General features: G+C 51.3%; 5 protein-coding genes across 7 annotated transcripts; 3 read left to right on the top strand and 2 right to left on the bottom strand.

Moving 5' to 3' along the window:
* The first annotated feature begins 405 nt into the window (after window positions 1-405).
* Window positions 406-1720, top strand: PV10_03013 (uncharacterized protein). Its single transcript, XM_016367402.1, has 4 exons — window positions 406-590; window positions 668-927; window positions 1005-1457; window positions 1508-1720. The coding sequence occupies exons 1-4, from the start codon at window positions 555-557 to the stop codon at window positions 1623-1625; spliced, it is 867 nt and encodes a 288-aa protein (XP_016226920.1). The 5' UTR covers window positions 406-554; the 3' UTR covers window positions 1626-1720.
* Window positions 1721-1777: 57 nt separating this feature from the next.
* Window positions 1778-2980, bottom strand: PV10_03012 (uncharacterized protein; the record flags this gene model as incomplete). The annotated part of the gene is made up of 1 exon (XM_016367401.1): window positions 1778-2980. One exon carries the CDS (start codon window positions 2978-2980, stop codon window positions 1778-1780), a length of 1203 nt encoding a protein of 400 aa, XP_016226919.1.
* Window positions 2981-3204: 224 nt separating this feature from the next.
* PV10_03011 (uncharacterized protein) lies at window positions 3205-5693 on the bottom strand (the record flags this gene model as incomplete). Its single annotated transcript, XM_016367400.1, has 7 exons — window positions 3205-3644; window positions 3695-4483; window positions 4552-4732; window positions 4780-5088; window positions 5152-5211; window positions 5270-5498; window positions 5554-5693. 7 exons carry the CDS (start codon window positions 5691-5693, stop codon window positions 3205-3207), a joined length of 2148 nt encoding a protein of 715 aa, XP_016226918.1.
* Window positions 5694-6612: 919 nt separating this feature from the next.
* PV10_03010 (uncharacterized protein) lies at window positions 6613-13116 on the top strand. The gene is made up of 2 exons (XM_016367399.1): window positions 6613-11982; window positions 12035-13116. Exons 1-2 carry the CDS (start codon window positions 6917-6919, stop codon window positions 12651-12653), a joined length of 5685 nt encoding a protein of 1894 aa, XP_016226917.1. The 5' UTR covers window positions 6613-6916; the 3' UTR covers window positions 12654-13116.
* Window positions 13117-13603: 487 nt separating this feature from the next.
* PV10_03009 lies at window positions 13604-17154 on the top strand. 3 transcript variants are annotated; one of them, XM_016367397.1, is made up of 4 exons: window positions 13604-14743; window positions 14811-15424; window positions 15473-15655; window positions 15704-17154. In XM_016367397.1, the coding sequence occupies exons 1-4, from the start codon at window positions 14368-14370 to the stop codon at window positions 16658-16660; spliced, it is 2130 nt and encodes a 709-aa protein (XP_016226915.1). In that variant the 5' UTR covers window positions 13604-14367; the 3' UTR covers window positions 16661-17154. The 3 variants fall into 3 exon arrangements, with proteins under 3 accessions (XP_016226915.1, XP_016226914.1, XP_016226916.1); XM_016367396.1 differs by having other exon boundaries at window positions 14811-15655; XM_016367398.1 differs by having other exon boundaries at window positions 13604-15424.
* Window positions 17155-19021: the final 1867 nt, after the last annotated feature.

The following is a 19021-nucleotide window of genomic DNA, read 5'->3' as shown; positions in this document are numbered from 1 at the left end:
TACCATACCTACTTGGTCTATTCAGGCTAAAATCTCCATGGGATTTTTATTAATGGGCATGGGCGAATTCTCACGTGCCCAATTGCAGCCCAAAAGAGTCGACTGGTCTTTTACCCCACGGATGCCTGACGAAGATCAGACCAGACGCCGGCGCGAAGGCGAAGGCGAAGGTGAAAACGAAGGGTGTTGGTTCTGTTACAGTCTAGCTGCATTCACTCACCGGCCGGCTTGGTCAATAGGCACAGGCACAGGCACAGGCACAGGCAGAGGATCTAAGAAGATGTACGAGTAAGTGTGCAGTGCATGTGATGTGATTCGATTCGATTCGCGCCCTCTCCTCTACCTGCACCTCCACCCAAAACCAAAGATGGGCGTTGCCGTGTATCTGTTGGTGATATAATGAGACAGCTCAGCTCATCATTCAACATGATGGTCAGGCTTTACTTCTATCTTATCATACCATCTTCTTTACTATCCTTCCCAAGGCCCTATCCCCCGCCCCCCTTTCATCTTCGCTTGTGTTCAGCCTTACAAACCTCACCTAACTTGTCTTGATGGTTCTACAAACCATCTACGTGGTGAGGCACGGCGTAAGTGGTCCTCACGTCCTCTATTTGTCTTGTTCTTGCATGTCCTGGTTGAGCTCAAATCATCGCCGGGGTTTTAGTACCGTCAAACATGGCCCGATAGTGAAGGTCAGGCTGCACGAGCTCGAGGCATCTTCGGGCCTGCGGATGCATCGCTCTCACCTCATGGATTCGCACAAGCGAATGAATTGGCAATATATGCGGCTAGGCTGAAGCCTCGTATCAATGCCATCTACACAAGTCCCTTGATTAGATGTTTGCAAACGGTTTCGCCAACCGTGGCACTCGCCGCTGAAGAGGAGCAGAACGAAATTCCCCTGCGCGTCGAGCACGGATTAGGGTAATGAGGAAGTTCTTCACTTCTACCCTCCTCCCCTGGGACTATGGGGCTCGCGCTGACTTATCTTTGTTGGACAGCGAATGGTTTGGCGCTGATGGCGCTCACGACTACACCCCTTCTTCTCTAGAGGCATTAAAAGACCAATTCCCAGCTTGTTCATTGGACTATGTTTCCCTGTCGCCGCCTATCCTCCACGGTGAAGATATCCGACAACTCCATGACCGCCTCGCTGCAATCTTGTCTCAATTGATTGCGCAAGCTGATCAAGATGGACATGAGGCGATTCTGCTGTGCAGTCACGCTGCGAATGTCGTGGCTATCGGCCATGTACTTGTCGGTCGAGCATATGAAGATGTCACAACCAAGACCGTTGGAGCGTTCACCTGTGGCGTTTCAACCTATACGAGGATCCCAGACGCTTCGAATCTCATCAAGACTCTGTCACAGGATGACAACGACCGTCTTGGCCTATGGTCGCTGACCGTCAACTGCGAGTCTTCATTCTTGACGAATGGCGCAGAAAGAGGCTGGTCTGAGAGCTCCTCCACTTGTCCACTCTCAATTTGCTGACCTCTCTCAGGCGTTTTTCCGGTTTGGCGCGTTTCACCAAGCTGCCCCTTGAGCTGGATGGTGAGGTCGATGATGGAACTGGGCTGGGAGTTGTTGTCAACGCACCCCCGGCCACCTTGGGCGAGTGACTGTCATCCGTGGTCATCACAGGATACTCGTGGAGTTCATTTGCAGCGCACACGATACTCAATCACCCATGTTGGTACTCTTAATTCAACCGTGGTCGAACTGAGCTTACCCACATTGACTTGATTCGATGATTCTTCTCTTCTCGAGCTCCTCACCGGTATATCTCCCGGGCGTCCAATAGCTCTGACAGACGTCTCAGTGCCGCTCCCGCCCTTTTCACATCGTCACTTTCTGGCACAAGATGTTTCTCAAAGCCAGCCTTGACATCTTCGTAGTAGTCTCGCGCAGTCCCGTGATCACCGCGAGCCTCAGAAATCAGCGCCAGGCCTTCCCAACTTTTCATCGTGTCAGTGTGGTCAACGCCCAGCGCTTTCTTACGCCCTGAATGAGCCTTTTTGTATTCGGCCTCGGCCTTTCTAAGATAGAAGTTGAATTGGTCGGTATCGTAAGGATGATCCTTGCTTTGCTCACGGTAGGTAACAGCCATGTTTTGAATGGTAGCCAGAGTGTCAGGGTGGGAGTCCCCTAGTGACTGCCTCCTGCCCAAATACGCCTTGTTGAACTCCGTTTGCGCCTTTGCCCATTCCTTTTGGTGGCGATAAAGTATTCCGATGCAGTCGATTGTACGCAGGGTGTCTGGATGTTGACGTCCGAGATGCGAGATCCTAGAGTCCAGCACCTCCTTGAAAAGCTGCATTGCTTCCTGGTATTGGCCTTTCCGGCCCAAGCCATCCGCAAGGTTTTGTTTAGCCACAAGCGTGTCCGGATGGTCAGGACCAAGTTTGCTCACACGGTGGCTGACCACTTCATTGTAGTGTTCAACAGCCTCTGTATATAGTCCACGGTGTTGGTACACGATCGCTAGGCCCAAGACTGTGTGGATCGTGTAATGGTGACCCGCTCCGCTTTTACGGTAGAAGCCATTGTCATCGCGCTTGCTTCCGTGAAGTGCCCACTCGTACAGCGCTATTGAGTCTTGCAGGCGGCCGAGGTGCCGATATACCACAGCTAGGCTCTGAATTGTCTGGAGTGTTTCGATGTCGTCCGGCCCTAGCGTTTCTGTGAATCCGTCTCTGGCTTCTTCGTAAAGTCTTTGGGCATCTTCATAATCGCCTTGAAAACGTTTGATGGTTGCAAGACCCCTTACAGCCCTCAATAGCTTTGGTTCGGAAGGCTGAAGATGGCTCCGGTAGGCAGTAACAACGCCACTGTAGATCTCTTCCGCCTCGCGATACCGACCCAGGTAGAAGTAAACATGAGCATACTTGACCCAATGCTCGGCGTGCTCATAGAAGGTTTCACTGTCGGACCATGCAGAACGTACGTGCGTACTCGTAGCCTCGATGTGTGCCATGAGCTGTCGCTCAAACGCCCAATGTTCAGTCTTTCGAAAGCCTGTAGTCCATATTTCCGCTTCGAAGATCGAGGACGCTACAACACACAACGCTTCTGCAGATAATCGACGCGATTGATTAGGCTGGCGGATCCGAGCCCATTCGTGCACAAGTGGGTGGACCGTAAACGCATCATCATCTCCGGTTTCGGTTCTTGATACGAGAGAAAAGGACAATAGTGGTCCTATCCTATTTCGCACTGTCCACGTGCACTAGGGCATGCGCTCCAGCGATGAGAAACATAGTTGGAGTGGATATTCAGCAAAGGACAGGAGTAAATGAGCACGTGCTTACCTTCATCGTCCTCCAGGCCCATCCCTCGCTGTAGCATCTCGACCTGAATTTTCTCATTGGACAAAAAGCCCCATAGCAGCAGAAAATCCGCCGACTCCGGATCGTCTTCGTCAATCACGGCAAAGGAGACCTCCCAAGTCGTGAAAACGGTGTATTCGTACGACTCTGCACAGTTCAATGGCTTGTCGTTGAGTGTTTTCAACATTCTATTTTTGATCTTGAGATAATTTTTCAACGGGCATCTGCGCTTTCTCAAGTACGAACCAGCAAGGTCAATTGCCAGCGGTAGATGTCCCAGTGCTTCGACGATCTGACGTGCCTCTTCATACTCTGGATGTGCGTCAGGGTATAATTGTCAGAACCACTGGCAAAGGACTTACCTGCGCCCGAAGTGGAACTATCAGCCACATTGCAGTATTTGAGAAGCAGCTCAATGCCCTCCGAAGACGTCATTGACTTTATACTCAGGAAACTTTCCGGCTTGCACAGGGTATAGCACTCATCGCGGCGGGACGTAATTAATATGCTACCTCCGTGCCCTGAATTGGGCAAATACTCGCCAATTTTGTAGCGCTGTGGATGATCGTAATTGTCGTAGATGAGCAGCCATTGTCCGTTGCCCTGGGCTTGAAACCATTTCTTGACTGGCCCCACAATCTTTTTCGAACAGTTGGGCAATACGTTGCCCGTTTCATTGATAGATCCGACCATGTCGAGCTGAAAAGCTGCCTGGACACCGGCATGTTCCACGCCAACTAAACCGGAAAGCAAGTCCTTGTAGCGGCTAATGAGCTGTTCCGCAAGCTGCACGAAACTTGCCAGCAAGGTATCGAGACTGTGGGCGTCGAACCAGAAGATCGAGGTAAAACAGTGTCGGTATGAGTAGGCAAACTCTCGGGCGATTTGAGTCTTACCGACGCCGCCCAGGCCTTGTAAAACGGCAGTCATGGTAGAGACTGGTGAACGCGCCAAAGCCCCACCCATTGTATCATGGCCGGTATCAGTCTTCGGCACAAGGATAGAGCATAGTTTTTCAAGCTCGTTTCGACGGCCAGTGAAGAAAGCGTTGTTGGTCGGAACGGAATCAAAGGACACTTCAAACTTGTCGGATCCCAGGTCAGGAACAATTGTGCCGGCAGAAGAGCGGTGCCTCTCATCAATATGGAAGTCTGGGGTATCAGCATGAACAAGCGTACGTGCAGGACTGTCAGCCCTTGCATTCACACAGGCAACCTACCCGCTTTCTGGCCAGTCCATGTAGCTGCTTCTCGACACATCTCTTTGATCATCTGTCGAAGAGCTTGATAGTCATTGTCCTGCTTGTTTTCGAATTTTGTCATTGTGGTGTGGTTCTTCATGAACTGCCGGATTTCTCCTCCTCGCTGTCCAGGCGGCACGGCCGAAGAAAATGGCACAATCTGCTGAATGTCAGATTTAAGTTCTTTGGCATGGAAATCAAGCATACGAGGATCTCCAAACCATGTTTTACCACTGGAAAGGCTTCGTAGCAGTAGCAGGTATGGAACTTGTTGCTGATATTGGCGAATTGCATCATGTTGTTCTCGAGCCACTCTGATTTCTCTTTCATGTGTTTAACAAATCTAGTGTCCGTGTTGAGATAAACGGATTTGAGGTTCAACAGAAATTCTCCTAGCCCAGCGGCGCCGGAGCCTTGATGCGGAACGCCCAGGAAGATGATTCCGTAGGACCACTCAGAGACTTCCCGAAGATGTGTGTTATGATCGGAGGTGGCTAAGTGGGCGTTGACCAGTCCCTGGGACAGTCAGAATGGAGGGATATGGTTGTGCTTGGAGTCAAGCTGAATGAAGAAGCATACACTCTTTAATATAAGGCCTCCTAAGCTGTGAGCAACGAAGAGGATAGGGAGATGTCTCGTCTAGCAGTCAGTTAGCGAAACTTCGGGCCAAAAAGAGAGAACGGCAAAAGGCGCGCACATTTGTGCTACGACGATAGATGCTGAGCTCCTGGAGGAGATTATTTCCATGTTGTGACAGACTCGTGGCCGAGAGCACATCGCTGCTGTATGTTCGAGCATCCCAGCCAAAGGTGAGAAGTCTTGCATTCTTGATCTCGTCTGCGAGTAGGTCTCGAGGCCACAATATTCCGTTCTTCGCGGTCCAAGTGCGTTCACGGTTTCCATTTAACCCATGGACGAAAACGACACTGCTAGCATCAGCGTCAAGTCCAACGGAACAGTAAAACACTTGCGTAGACTGACTCTACAACGGGATTTTCCGTCGACGTGCCCTCCGACTTGCACGTCACCTCCAGTATGCCCCATGGTGACTCAGTTGAGGAGGTTTTGGGGCTTTCATTTGCAAATGCTTTGTCAATCAATTTACGGATAACCCCAGGCATGATAAAGGCCGATTAGACTGGATGGGCTGACATGGAAACGGCTGACACAAAGACGTGTTGATGATCCATACTGTCCAGATGCTGGACGAAGGACCGGCGACAGATGAACTGCGTGGTGTAGCATTGTTGCCCCGTTGGGCGCAAATGGTATTGTCGGCAGGCAAACCATTCCTTCTGCAGCTGAGAGCGGCCACATGAGTAGCCATCAGTATGCGATTTGGGGCGCAGAAGCATTAAGGCTGAATATGGTAACGCCTGTCCACGCGTGCAGCCTACCTTGGCCATTGTTTTTCATGAAGGGGGTGCCACGGCGCCACGCGAGCAAGCTTGATTCGGTTCGCTTGTGACTAGGCGTCCATGAATGAACGTGACTCGGGATTCAGGGATCTAGAGGTAGTGCGCACCTGCGAAATCCGTAGTTGCTTGGGCATGGAGGTCTCTTCTAGCCCTTTGATTGAAAGTCATGGTCACGCTCAGGAACCGCAGACCCTTTGGCGACAGGTTCGAGCTTGCAATACACCAGCTGAAGTGTTGGCCTTACCAGTAGGACAAGTCTGCATACGCATAATCCCTGTTCACTACGAGATAGTATTGGGTGAGTTGATCAGGGATTGTGTTCGACAGAGACTTGTCTTTTAGAGGGTCGGTCACGCGGAGGCCTCAGGCAACAGCATCCACGGACATGCTCGCAGGCAGGCACGAGTGGCACATGGCATGGCAGGCACAACCCACGGCCCGTATATCACTAAGCTTAAAGTATCCTCGTTTGGCGCCGCTTTTTGGACAGACCTTTTATGCACTATGATCACAGACCAGGATAGGGCGGCATCACCTAGGCTTTCCACATATGGGCACGTGACTCCGAGGCAAGGCTTCCCTCGACGACGTGGACTTCGAGGTGGCCATGTGGATGCCAGGACGACAAGTCCAATTCATCATCAAAGTCATCTTAGTCGATGACGAGCATCTTTGTTGCCTTACTCCGTTCGATAGATTTTGCTTTCGATCCCACAAACTCGTCAAGCAACTTCCATTTTCTTGTCCTCTGAAGCCAGAATTGATCATGCCAATTGTTGGCCTAACTTTAGAGATCTCATCAAACTAGACCTTTGGGAAGCGACTCCACGAGTGACAGGTCAACAAACCCATGCTCAGACGTATAAACAATAAAGTCATGGTTCGTCCTTGAACAAGCGAGTTCTCCTTATTTATCATAAGCATTCATGGCGTCGGCATCGACCACCAACGCCGCCGCGGCCCCCGTCGACCCCGAGCAACGAGAATATAATTTGATCTCACAACTCGAACTCCGCATCGCCTCGGCATCGACGGATGAGAAGCTTGAGGCCATTCTCCAGAAATTCCTTCCCGCTCTACTGCTGAAATTGGCCTCTCCAACTGAACGCAATCGCAATCTCACCATTAAGGTATCTCAGTATCTCAATCAACGACTCAAAATCAATCAGAATATCAAGTTACCCGTCTCCGCTCTGGTCAAGACCTTCCGCGAGGCCGAGAATGCATTTGTCCGGAGATTCTGTCTGATTTTCATCGAACAAGGTCTACCGAGACTGGAAGCTCAGCAGGCGATTGAGGCTCTCCCAGGATTTCTACAGTTTGCCATCCCAAAGGCCGAGGGCTATGACAATACTGATCGGAAGATGTGGGCGATTGCCTTTGACTTCCTGCTCGAGGTCCTGAGCAAGTGGAAGCTGCCGGACCGGCACAGCAAGGAAGATTTAGCCTTGCAAGCGACGTTCTCCCTGTCCGACTTCCAGACCAATCTCCTTGTGCGGCGGATCTGCGACTTTCTGCTCTACGACCCCAAAGACGCATCCACTGTGCAGTCTCTCGACGAAGACTTCCGCCCTGTTATGGACAAGAACTTCCGGCGCCGCTCCCAAGTCGTTCTTCCTATTGCCAAATTCCTCTTCACATCCATCTTCTCCGATCAACAGCGTCTCCTGCCTGCTGTGATCATGGCCGTAGACGCCAACGCTTCCGCCATCAACATGAGCGACATCTTCTTCAAACAGACCGAATTCGACCTAGAAGCGGAATCCAATGTCGACGAGTTGTTCGCACTGTACCGGCGATCAAAGCCAAAGCTCCAGACCAAAATCTTGTCTCTGCTATCACGAAGCCAGACCTCCACGAGCCGCACCACAGAGATTATGGCCATGATAGAGTCCCAGCTCAATACCACAAATGCCGGCCTGGAGGCCGCCAAACTGCGGACTGCGCTGTTCTCCTACCTGACTTGGACGGTGCGAGTGGGTAATACACTCGGCCAAATCAGCCATCGTGTCCAAGATCTTCTCAAGGAGTACATTGAAATGCAAGGGTGGCCTTCCATGAATGACCGTTCTGCTGCAGAAACTGAGCTGCGTGCCAAAGCTTATGAGAGTATCGGCCTGCTAGCCGCTGCAAAGGAATCGAAAGCCACTGGCTCTGGCCCTGGTACCCCCAAATCCGAGTCGGGACATCGCACTCTCGACCTCATCACATGGCTCTTCACTAGTCTGCGCTGTGACACAACCAGAGACATCAAGGGGAGCATCGAAGAGGCCATCGGTCGGGTCATGAACACAATTACCCAACTTGACGACACTTCAACGCAAAGACTTAAAGACCTGCTGTTGTGGAACGTTCTCGCCGTCCCTGGCGACGAGGACCCCGTCTACTTCTTCCCTACCGTCAACACTACAAAGTACCCAGCCGTCAGGTTCGTCAACAAGGTTCTACCGTTCCACGATGTTGACGCAAGATTTATCAACGTCCTAGCATTAGCATCTTCAGACCGTCGTGAGGTTGCCGAAGAGGGCGTCCGCGGCCTCGATCCCTACTGGCATGCTTCAAATCTGCGAATGGTCAATGCCAGCTCACAGAACCAAAAGCTAGCCTTGCCAGATCTAGAGAAACTAGTCACACGCTTCTTCGTCACAACAGACGACACCAACGCAAATCAGAAGAAAATCTTGACTGAACCACATGTCCTCGCTGCGGCCGTCATGTTCTGTCGCAACGTCCTGGTCTGCGATGCTTTGAAAGACACAAGTCTTGCGCCTGAGGAGTCAGCCGATTGGCGCCAAAGAATTGATGCTCTCGTCAACAATGACCAAGAAGTCCGTGTCAAGATCCGCACTCATTTGCAATCTCTTCAGCCTGAAATGCAGGTCATACTGGTACAAGCGGCTCTGATGGGATTGTCCAAGGGATCACTGGACTGCGGCGATTTCTGTTTTGAGTTGCTTTCTCTCTCACCAAACGATCTATTACCCTTGGTAGCCGAAGCTGGGCTCCAGGCTGCCTCACTGGTTGTTTCAAATGCGGCAGTGCAGAGCCGTGCAGCCAGAATCTACGGTATTCTCGCTTCACTTCGGGATGACGCCGATGTGCTCATCAACCTTGGTCTGGACAAGTGTTCTGCGTGGAGGAATGCGATTGGCGAGGAAGTCCACCGAGTTCGCGGGTACCTGCTACAAGCGGTCTTCACATTGACTCGTCGATCGCTACGAGGTCTAGCTGTTGAAGCGACCACATTGACATCGACCTTCAAATTGGTCTGCGATGTCATTCGCACCTCAACAGACAAGTCACTCAAAGAGACGGGTTTCAGATGTCTCCGTCAATTGGCCTCTTGCACTCCAGACATCAAAGATATGCTTGTCGAAGCTGCCATCTTCAGCCAACTGGTCTCCGAGTCCAAGAAGGAAAGCGAGCCTGCTGCCTCCGCCATTGGCCCAGTCTTTGCGCTTCTATCTCAGGGAAACACTCAGGACGATGTTCAAGAAGGCGCCGGCACTACAGATTCGAAAACTCCAACAATGCTAGATCGCATCCTTGGTCTTTACGAAGTTAAGCGTGCCGAGTTTCACTTTGCTCTGGGAGAATCATTAGCCGTGGCATTGGCAGGCTTCAAGTCGACCTCGACCATTACCGAGTTTGACGTGGATGCTCAGCGTCCTGAATGGGGATTCCGAGAAGACCTGATGACGGATGTGCTGAGCAGAGTCATTGAGGATTCAAGAACTACTCGGCCTTCGCAAAAGAAAGCTGCGGCAATATGGTTGTTGTGCTTGATACAATATTGCGGTGATGCGGAGCCGATCAAATCACGTCTTCGGGACGCTCAAGCAGCATTTGCTCGACTCCTGAGTGATCGCGACGAGATTGTTCAGGAGACTGGATCACGAGGACTAAGTGTTGTCTATGAACACGGCGACAAATCTCTACGCGACGATCTGGTTAGAGACTTGGTATCGTCATTTACAGGCAACAAGGCCAAGATGTCCGGCACTGTCAACGAGGACACCGAGCTTTTCGATGCTGGAGCGTTGCCGACTGAAGGTGGCCAGTCAGTCACTACATACAAAGATATTGTCAATCTGGCGACCGAGATGGGAGACCCCAGTTTGGTGTACCGATTCATGAACCTGGCGTCCAACAACGCCATTTGGACCAGCCGAGCTGCATTTGGCAGATTCGGCTTGGGCAATGTCCTGGCTGATTCAACGTATCTTGCGGAGAACAAAAAGTTCTACCCAAAACTTTTCCGATACCGATTTGATCCCAACCCAAATGTTCAGCGATCGATGAACGAGATCTGGAAGGCCTTGGTCAAGGACCCCAATGCTGTCATTGGTGAAAATTTTGACCTGATCATGGACGATCTGCTAAAGAGTGTTTTATCAGGAAAAGAATGGCGGGTGCGAGAAGCAAGTTGTGCAGCCATATCAGACCTTGTTCAAGGGAGAGATCTCGACCTGTTCCAGAAATACTTGGATGAAATCTGGAAAGTCTCGTTCAAGGTTTTGGACGATGTGAAAGAAAGTGTTCGTTTAGCTGCGATGAAATTGTGCAGAACCCTTACAAGTATGCTGATTCGCAATTTGGAAACCGATGGCAATACCAAGAGGTCTCGAACGATGCTGAATCATGCCATGCCATTCTTGTTACAACAAATGGACGGAGGTGCAGGAAAAGATGTTCAACAGTATGCCATCGTGACATTATTGGAAGTGGTCAAGAAATGTCCATCTAGAGCACTTCAGCCTTTTGCGCCTCAAGTCCTGGAGGCTCTAGTGGTCTCTCTCAGCTCGTTGGAACATGAGAGCATCAATTACCTTCACCTGAATGCTGACAAATATGGACTGACGGCAGAGAAACTGGACAAGATGAGAGTGTCGAGTATCAACGCATCGCCGGTCACCGAAGCAATGGAGCGCTGCCTGGAAAGTATTACGATGCCAAACGACGAATCCGTCGATGGAGCAGACGCAATGGAAGGGGTAGTGGTCAATGGACAAGGGTCAAACCCTGTCATGGACGATGCAATGCAACGACTTTCGAATGCCTACCGTGCAGCTATCGGACTGCCGTCGAAAGTTGGTCTGAGCCGGGTGATGACAACGCTGGTCATTCGTCATCAAGCTGCCTTTGGACCATATGCCGACAAGTTCATTCAACTGACGAGAAAGCACATACTGGATCGTAACGCAACCATTAGCGTGGCGTTTAGTACGTCGTTGGGTTACTTGATGCGCTTGGGCTCTCAGAAGGAAATCCAAGCAACAAGCAAGTATGCCCAAAAACTGTATTTTGAGTCGGAGGAGCTAATGCATCGGTCGGTGGCGGGGGAAATCATTCAAGCCATCTCAAAAGCGGCCAATGATGTGTTTATGAATTCAGCCTCGACATTCCTTCCCTTTGCTTTTATTGGGCGCCGAGATACAGACAAGGAAGTCCGCGAACGGTTTGATGTTCCATGGAAAGACAACATTGGTGGGTCGCGCGCAATCAACCTCTATTTGAAGGAGATTGTGGAACTCATTTCGACACATATCAAATCGCCGTTGTGGCCGATCAAGCATGCATGCTGCTTTGCCGTAGCGGAATTGATTAAAACGATGGAGGTGACAGAACGATATTCCCCGGGTGAAGCCTTGTTGCTATGGGACCTCATGCAAGCGTCATTGGACGGCAAGACATGGGAAGGGAAAGAAGAAGTGATTGAAGTGTATCCGAAATTTGTTCGTCAGGCCGGGTCGCTCCGAGAGGACGTCAAGGTAACACAGCAAATGAAGAAGGTGGCATTGAGAGAAGCAAAGCGGACCAACGCGGGATACCGACCGCATGCGATCAAGGCGCTGGGAGAATTTGTAATGGCACGAAAAGACATTGACATGACGGACGAGGTTGTGCCTTACCTAGTCGAGCTAATGGATGAGCTTACCGACAAAGATGCAATGGATATTGACGAAAGCGGTGGCAAGGGTTTCGACAAACGGTAAGACATTTCGGCCCCAGAAGAAACAAACTGACCAACCGGCGCGTTCTAGGTCAATAGTGGAAGACACCATAAGCGCCATTGTTTCGTGCTTGTTCCAACAACTAACTGCCCAGACCCGGCGAGAGGTTCTGGATGCTGCGTTGGAAATTGTGGGAAAAGCACGGAGACTCCGAACAAGCGAGATTGACCGCGCAACATATGAAGGAGCAAAGATTTTGATGGAGAAACAGCGACCTGAAGGCAGAAGAGTTGATGGATTTCGGCGTGATACGAAAGGAGGTGATGTTGAGAAGACGTTGGGAAATGCCGCAGACGCAGCCTCAGCCTCAGCCTTGGGCTCGGGCGCAGGGGAAAATGGGTCGGCGGAAGGCGGCGAAGGGCCTCAGTCGGCTAGGGAAGGAATTGCCTCAGAACCACGGGCAGTTGCACTTGCCCTAGCGCTTGCGGCTCTTGGCTCCGGAGATTCTGCCAGTATCGACCGCCAAGCCTCTGAGCCGGAACATCTGCGAAAGTCACGTGTGTCTCTCGCACTGGCCGTGGCCCAGAACTGCGGCCAACGTTCGGACACGCTAGCCAGAATGCTGGATGGTTGGTACGAATCCGAGCGGTCCAGGCCCTTACGCGAAGAGATCGACCGGGTTCGTCAGGCTAATGATCGGAGCGGATGATATACTCCGTATGTCGCCTAACTCGCTTAAGGACGAATGTACTCCGTATGTACGTACTTCGTAGACGCGTAGGGATTCCGGCCCTGCAATGTAAATGGGCCTGTATTGGCTGCATATCTGCACCGGAGCCATGGTTCAGGGACGCGGACTCATGGCACGGTTTTTTGGAGTTCGAGGTTTGTGCTTTTGGAGCCCGACGGGTGCAGGCTGCAGGCGGCACGAAGACCCCTGTTGAACGTGTGAAGCTCGTGATCCCCACAAAGTTTATCCAGAGAAAGCCGTCTTGACCGTCGGAATTGGTTCAGCTGGGCTCTGTGCAAGGCTGCATGGCAGAGCGTGGCATGGCATGGGTAGAGCCGGAAGTCGGCAATTGAAAGGCCCACCTCATTCGAAGTCAGAACGTGCTGGGGGTGGGCGCTCCAGGGATTTGTATTGCTGCCCAGTTATGCCTAGAGATTGTCAAATGATGTCACCGTGGTCACTGATGATGATGGTTGGTACCATTTTGGAAGCGGTCTGCCTCGCTCAACAGGCTCAACAGGGTCAACAGAGTTCAGCCAAACAGTATTTTCAAACCCAGGAAATCAGCCTTTCGTAGCATCGAACCGTGAGGGATAGGACAACCCAAAAGAGACACAAAGCTAGGGCCTGTGGATGCGTAGGGAAAAAAGTCTCACGAAGCCCAAAGTCGAAGAGGCATCTGGGCGTCGACCAGGGAGGGGCCTTGACAGGATTGCAGAAACCAATAGGCGGATTCCTCGGCCGAACTAGATTTTCCATTCCGTAATTCGGACCCATGATTTTCCGTTCCGAAGTGGAGCGCCTGCCAGGATTTGGGCGAGTGAGAGACAAGGAAGGAGCGAGAGGGGACCAAGCAAGGAAGGAAGTGGGTTTTTGGAGAGTTCCTCTCGCTCTGCTGCAGATCTGCATCCGCAATCCTGTCGTGCTTCGTCTGCTTGTCTGCTTGTCTCCTCGTCTACCGTCTCCAGTCTTGTCTCCATAGGGCTTTTGTACGGTGTCTCGAGCCATCCATGAAGCCATGCATCCACCATCCAATCCCCCGGTTCACCAGTCTCCTTCCTGGCCGTTGAACAGATGCAATAGCCGAAAAAGGCTTCACACCTTATCTGAGAATTTTCAACACTAGTCGACACCCCCCCAAATACCCTCTGACCGCGAGTGGCACACCAATCAATCAGTCGCTCCGACCTGTGGCTGTCGCCGTGCGCAATGACATGTTCTCCCCAAGGCCTGCCCACCACAGCACCCTAATCAAGACCCATCAACCTATGGCCTGTCATGTCGTTTAGTTGCTTCAAGATTCGCTCATTCTGCTTTGCTTTGTCTATCCACTTCTCTTCATCTTCTTCACCTACTTCTTCTTTCCTCTCTTTCGCCTCCGACCTTTTGGGCACCGCCCAGATCTAGTCCCAGCTCTCGACCTCGCGCCCTCCGAGACCACTGGTCCATGTACCCGTCGACCCTCTATTCAAGATCGTGACTCTACCGATCGCCGTCCTCCAGCTGTATTCGATCGATCAGACTACTCTTGCAGCCAGTCACCTTTGGTTCCAACGAGTCTGGCCATCGCCACGTCTCCGCGGCTCCTGGGGCCGAGTGTTGAGCAATACATGCGTCACTTTGCCACGTGTATGCCTTGGTTCATATCCCAGTCGCCCTCGCCAGCCCGCTTCATTCAACACGCAACTCGCAAATGACATTAACAGCCACATTGGTAATGCAGGACGATAGACGAGGAGACTCGTCCAGGAAACAGCCGCTGCGATTACCCATTATTGCCCCCAAGGATGACCATTCGTCTTCGGCTAGCTCTAGCCGGAGTGGTCATCTCGGCACCATTGCGCCTACAGTCACCCCTAGAACCCGCCTCCCCCCACGGTCAAGAACCGGTTGTTGGACCTGTCGCACTCGCAAAGTAAAGTGTGATGAAGGTCGACCTGTTTGTGGTCAATGTACTCGACTTGGTCACAACTGCGATTACAGTCCTCGCCTCGCCTTTCGCGATGACACTCCCCGTGTTTTGGAGCGTATGCAGGAGGTGACCATTGTCACCAGCTCAATATGGGACTGTTAGTTTGCGCGCCGCTCTCTTCTCGCTTCCCCCGCTCGGACCCCGTGCACTGACTTTCTCTATAGCAAACTCTCCCGCCATGACCGAGACCAGCAACACGTCGACCACAGCCGTGGATGATCTTCCACCGTTTGCCTCACTTACCACCGACGAAGAACGTGAGAAAAAGGCCGAAAAGTCCAGCCCCGGAACTTACAATGTCGTGGTCAACCAAGACAGCTTCCAGCACCTTCCTGAGTACGGCGACGACAGCGAAGTCAAGAAAGAATTCCTTTCCCCTTTGCGTCGTGGCTCCGTCGCCACATCGCTGAGCAGTGGTATCGGTCGCGACCAGACCTCTGAATCCGCCGCGGCCTCCACCGATCCCAACATTGTAGTCCTCCCGCGGTTTGAAGATGTCGCTCGAAGGACCACCTTTGGCTCCACCGTTTCTCGCCCCCACCTGTCGCCCCTTCTCAAACAAAATTCCTTCAAACTGGAATCCTCGGAAGAGGCCGCCATCACCGAGGAACCCGAGAAAATGGACACTACACAGAGTACAAGCCAGGAAGCCATCTACTCTCGACAATTTCGCCATGTTGTTTGGAAGCAACTAGTCCCTGCAGAGCTTGGTCAACTGGACGGCATGCTGGGTTCAAGCGTCCACCTGCTCGAGGCCGCAGCTGCTACTTTTACTCCTGTACGTGTTGCATACACTGCGCAAAACAACCTGACTGACCTTGGCCAGTTATTTCATGCAATGATGGCTGTCTCTGCCCTCAGCTTGTCCTCCAACGATGGGAATGCTCGACTAGATGCATTGCAGCACTACCAACAAGCACTGCCAGCGTTGCAAAGCACTCTGAAGGGTCCCGAAGATCTGTCCTCCGATGGAGCCTTTCTCACCCATTTCCTTCTTCTTGTTTACGAGGTATGTCTTGCGGGATCACCATCATGACCATTCTAACACTAGAGCCAGATTGCTGCGGCCGAAGCGGACGATTCCAACCTCTGGTCACAACATTTATCCACTCTTCTCCGAATTGTCTATCTACGTCGCGAGCTGTTTGGAGGAGAACGATTTCCTTATATTATTTGGTGGATCTTCAAAATTGATTTAGATGCTCTGTTCAGTGGCGCAGGACGCGGCGAATTTGTGAGCTCCATGCTCAACAACGATATCATCCCACCTCCGAGTTTTCATCTGTACCCGCTGGGTCCTGATGGCTCGAGCGTGGTGATGGGCGAGGAGTTGGACACGCTGCCGACCATTCTACAACTCGATTACGAAGTGACTCTGCTCGCAGCACGGCTGGCACTGCTCTCGCATGAATTTCGCAACGACAAAAGCTTTAATGTATCGGATCAACTGCATCGGAATCAGGCGACGAGAATCAGACAATCTCAAGTTTTTGAGGTGCAGGAGGCACTGCGACAGCTATGGGCGGCACCGGCAGTCATGATACTTTCACAACGCCAGAATTCGTTGCCGGATCGATCCAGGCAGCTATACGAGCATGCCGCAACGCTCTACCGATCGTGCATCATCTATTCGCATTCGTCCATGTGGCCAGGGCAACGACTTGAGACACCACCCGACTACGACACGGAGATTGCAGTGGCATCGAACCAAATCATCAACATGGCTCGAAAAGCGCTGGGTGAAGAACGATCAGACTGTCGCTACCTGGTCATGCCCATTTTCATAGCGGGATACGCCAGCGTCGACGGGCATAACCGAATGCACGCGTTGGATTTGATACGATCAATGGAAAACACCAGCATTGGGCGAAACACGACAGCAACGCGAAAGTCCCTGGCCGCAGTCTACGAAAAGCAAAATGAGCGATTTATGAATACTGGACAGAGTTTGGACGTGGATTATATGGAGGTAATGAAGGAGAAGGGGTTGATGGTGGTGAATTTCGGCCTGTAGAGGATGGATTTGTGGAACGATGAATGTTTGAGCGTGATCCTTGCGATTCCAAGCAGCCTTGGACTGTGCAGATGTTTCTGTATGCTATGCTTGCCTTTCCCCTTGCGATACCCTTCTAAGTCGAGCAATTTTCCTCTTTCAGTTTTGGTTGGTCTCTGGACAAGCAGAGGCGGCGTGGAAGGACAACTAAGGAAGGATGGATACTGATCTATTATTCGGGGGCAATTTCGTCCGCCTCGGAAGGTCGATGGTCCATGCGTTGGTCAACAAGGACCTTGCATCTATCTATCTTGGCCAGGGCGAGCTCGTGCTCAAACACCACCGCTTGATAAGGTGGGACCTCGGTTGCTGGCATGGGACGGAGATATCAAGCCAACGCATCAGCCGTTGGACACTGTACACTGACCATCGTCCAAGCCAAGGTCGACGTGGACAGGCCTCTTTATAGTGGAAAGACAAATGCCACCACAATCAGCCACTTTTGACGTACACATGGTGAAAGTTGTGAGATTGAAGCTGAGGTCGACCAATAGCCCACCCTAAACTCAGCCTGAGATTTTAGATGGAGAAACGGTGAGACAATCCGGCAGTAGAGCTTGGTTCGTGCGCGCGTAAGGCTCTCGTCGAATCTCTACCCTTGTGTACATCATTCATTCAAGCCTCTCGCAATCCCTGTCGGTCCTCACCGACGGAGTTGCCAGCAGCCAACAACGGCCATCGACAGCCATGCACCCCGCGAATGAAAAAGACTGATGATGACGACTCGGCTACTGCCTAGGATTGAATCACCTGGTTCGGCCAGGGGATTGGTGTTTCGTAGGCATTGATAGAGTTTCAACCTTGGAAACCTTGCCTGGCTGTACCCTGGTGCATGTGGTGTCCACATGCCATCAAAACAGTGCCAATGGCGGTGGAGTCACGAGTCGTTCCGGCTCTCACGACTTTTTCACGACGAACAACATCTTCAAATGCATAGATCTTGTACGGAAAAGACCGCATATCGTTCAACTCTAACAGAGAAAGAGGGGGTTGAAGACTTTGGTTAGGGGAAAAAACCTCAACAAAAGTGGATGTCTGCATGATTGGCTTTAAGGCATATGCCCAGGTTTCATTCACTTACTGGGTATATGACTTGAAGAATGAGTGACAGTCGGTAATATGATGCGCGCGGAGCCGACATCGATGTGAATCGCATAGAGCGAGCCATGAATGCCAATCCATTCATTCTGACTACAGAAGCAGTAAAACAGGACAAAATCGCTCGAGGGTGGATGACGTCCATCATTTCGAATGCTAATAAAGTCGCTTAGAGAATGGACTCGAGTCTCGAATTCTTACACACTACTTTCTCGAGACATTAAAACTCGGACCTCGGATGTAGAGTCGTTATTAGGTAGTATCTTCAGTCATACAGCACATGCCCAGGTTGTCGTACACATACTACACTAAGTAAGACAATCCACATACGCTTCCTGAATGCGCAAATATCCCACGCTCACGATGAGGATAATATTAACTATGATCAAGAAAATGTGACATTGTACTGACAATGTACGTTGTACGTACATTGGTACATTATCGGTAGTGGGTGTATCCGATCAGCTTAGTCGATACCAACGACCAGCTCCAAAAGAACCTCGAGATCCTTGGCAATCACTTCCCGAACCAGTAAGCGAGATTCTCCCCTCACAGGGCGATCCAGACTTGCAGCCCCAGTCAAACCGTTCAAAACAGAGACAGGCATAACCTTGTACGACAGGAGAGACAGGGGTTGGAAAGGATCATTATTTGTCCGCGGAGAACCCCACTTAAGCCACGGATGAAGTTTGATGAGGTCAGGAAAATGTTTTTTCCGTGGAGATTTTTGCTAAATTCACTCGATAATGCCAAGGAAACTTCCGTTTTAGGATTAGTTTGAAATGCGAAGTCTCTCATTTGCCGTCGGGCGCCGCCATCTCAGCCATCATCATCAGCCACCTTCTGGACCTCTGAACCTTCTTCGGCCATCTCGGGAAGAGCTGCCCCAATCAGTTGCTGTCCCCACAATCAAACCATCAATTCGTTCACTACGGAGTGAGCGCATCAATGTAACAAAACCATTAAATCAACAATAGAGGCAATGTTGTTATTATTTTCATTGGGACAAGGAAAAAGTTTTTCATGACGGTTACACGGCCTGTCCCTTGACATACAGGCTGATTATCACCATTACCGGCAGCTGTAACCCCCCCCCCTGATCACCTGTAAGGCTGCAGCCTGCCTCCCGTGGCACATCAATACACCTACATACGCCTATCATATGTACTTGATGTACGTAAATACTTACGACACAACGACCAGGGTAGCGGAAATGTCCTCTCC

The sequence above is a fragment of the Exophiala mesophila genome, assembly GCF_000836275.1.
Source record: "Exophiala mesophila strain CBS 40295 unplaced genomic scaffold supercont1.2, whole genome shotgun sequence".
NCBI classification, from domain to species: domain Eukaryota; kingdom Fungi; phylum Ascomycota; class Eurotiomycetes; order Chaetothyriales; family Herpotrichiellaceae; genus Exophiala; species Exophiala mesophila.
This window is presented reverse-complemented; position numbering and strand designations above follow the sequence as displayed.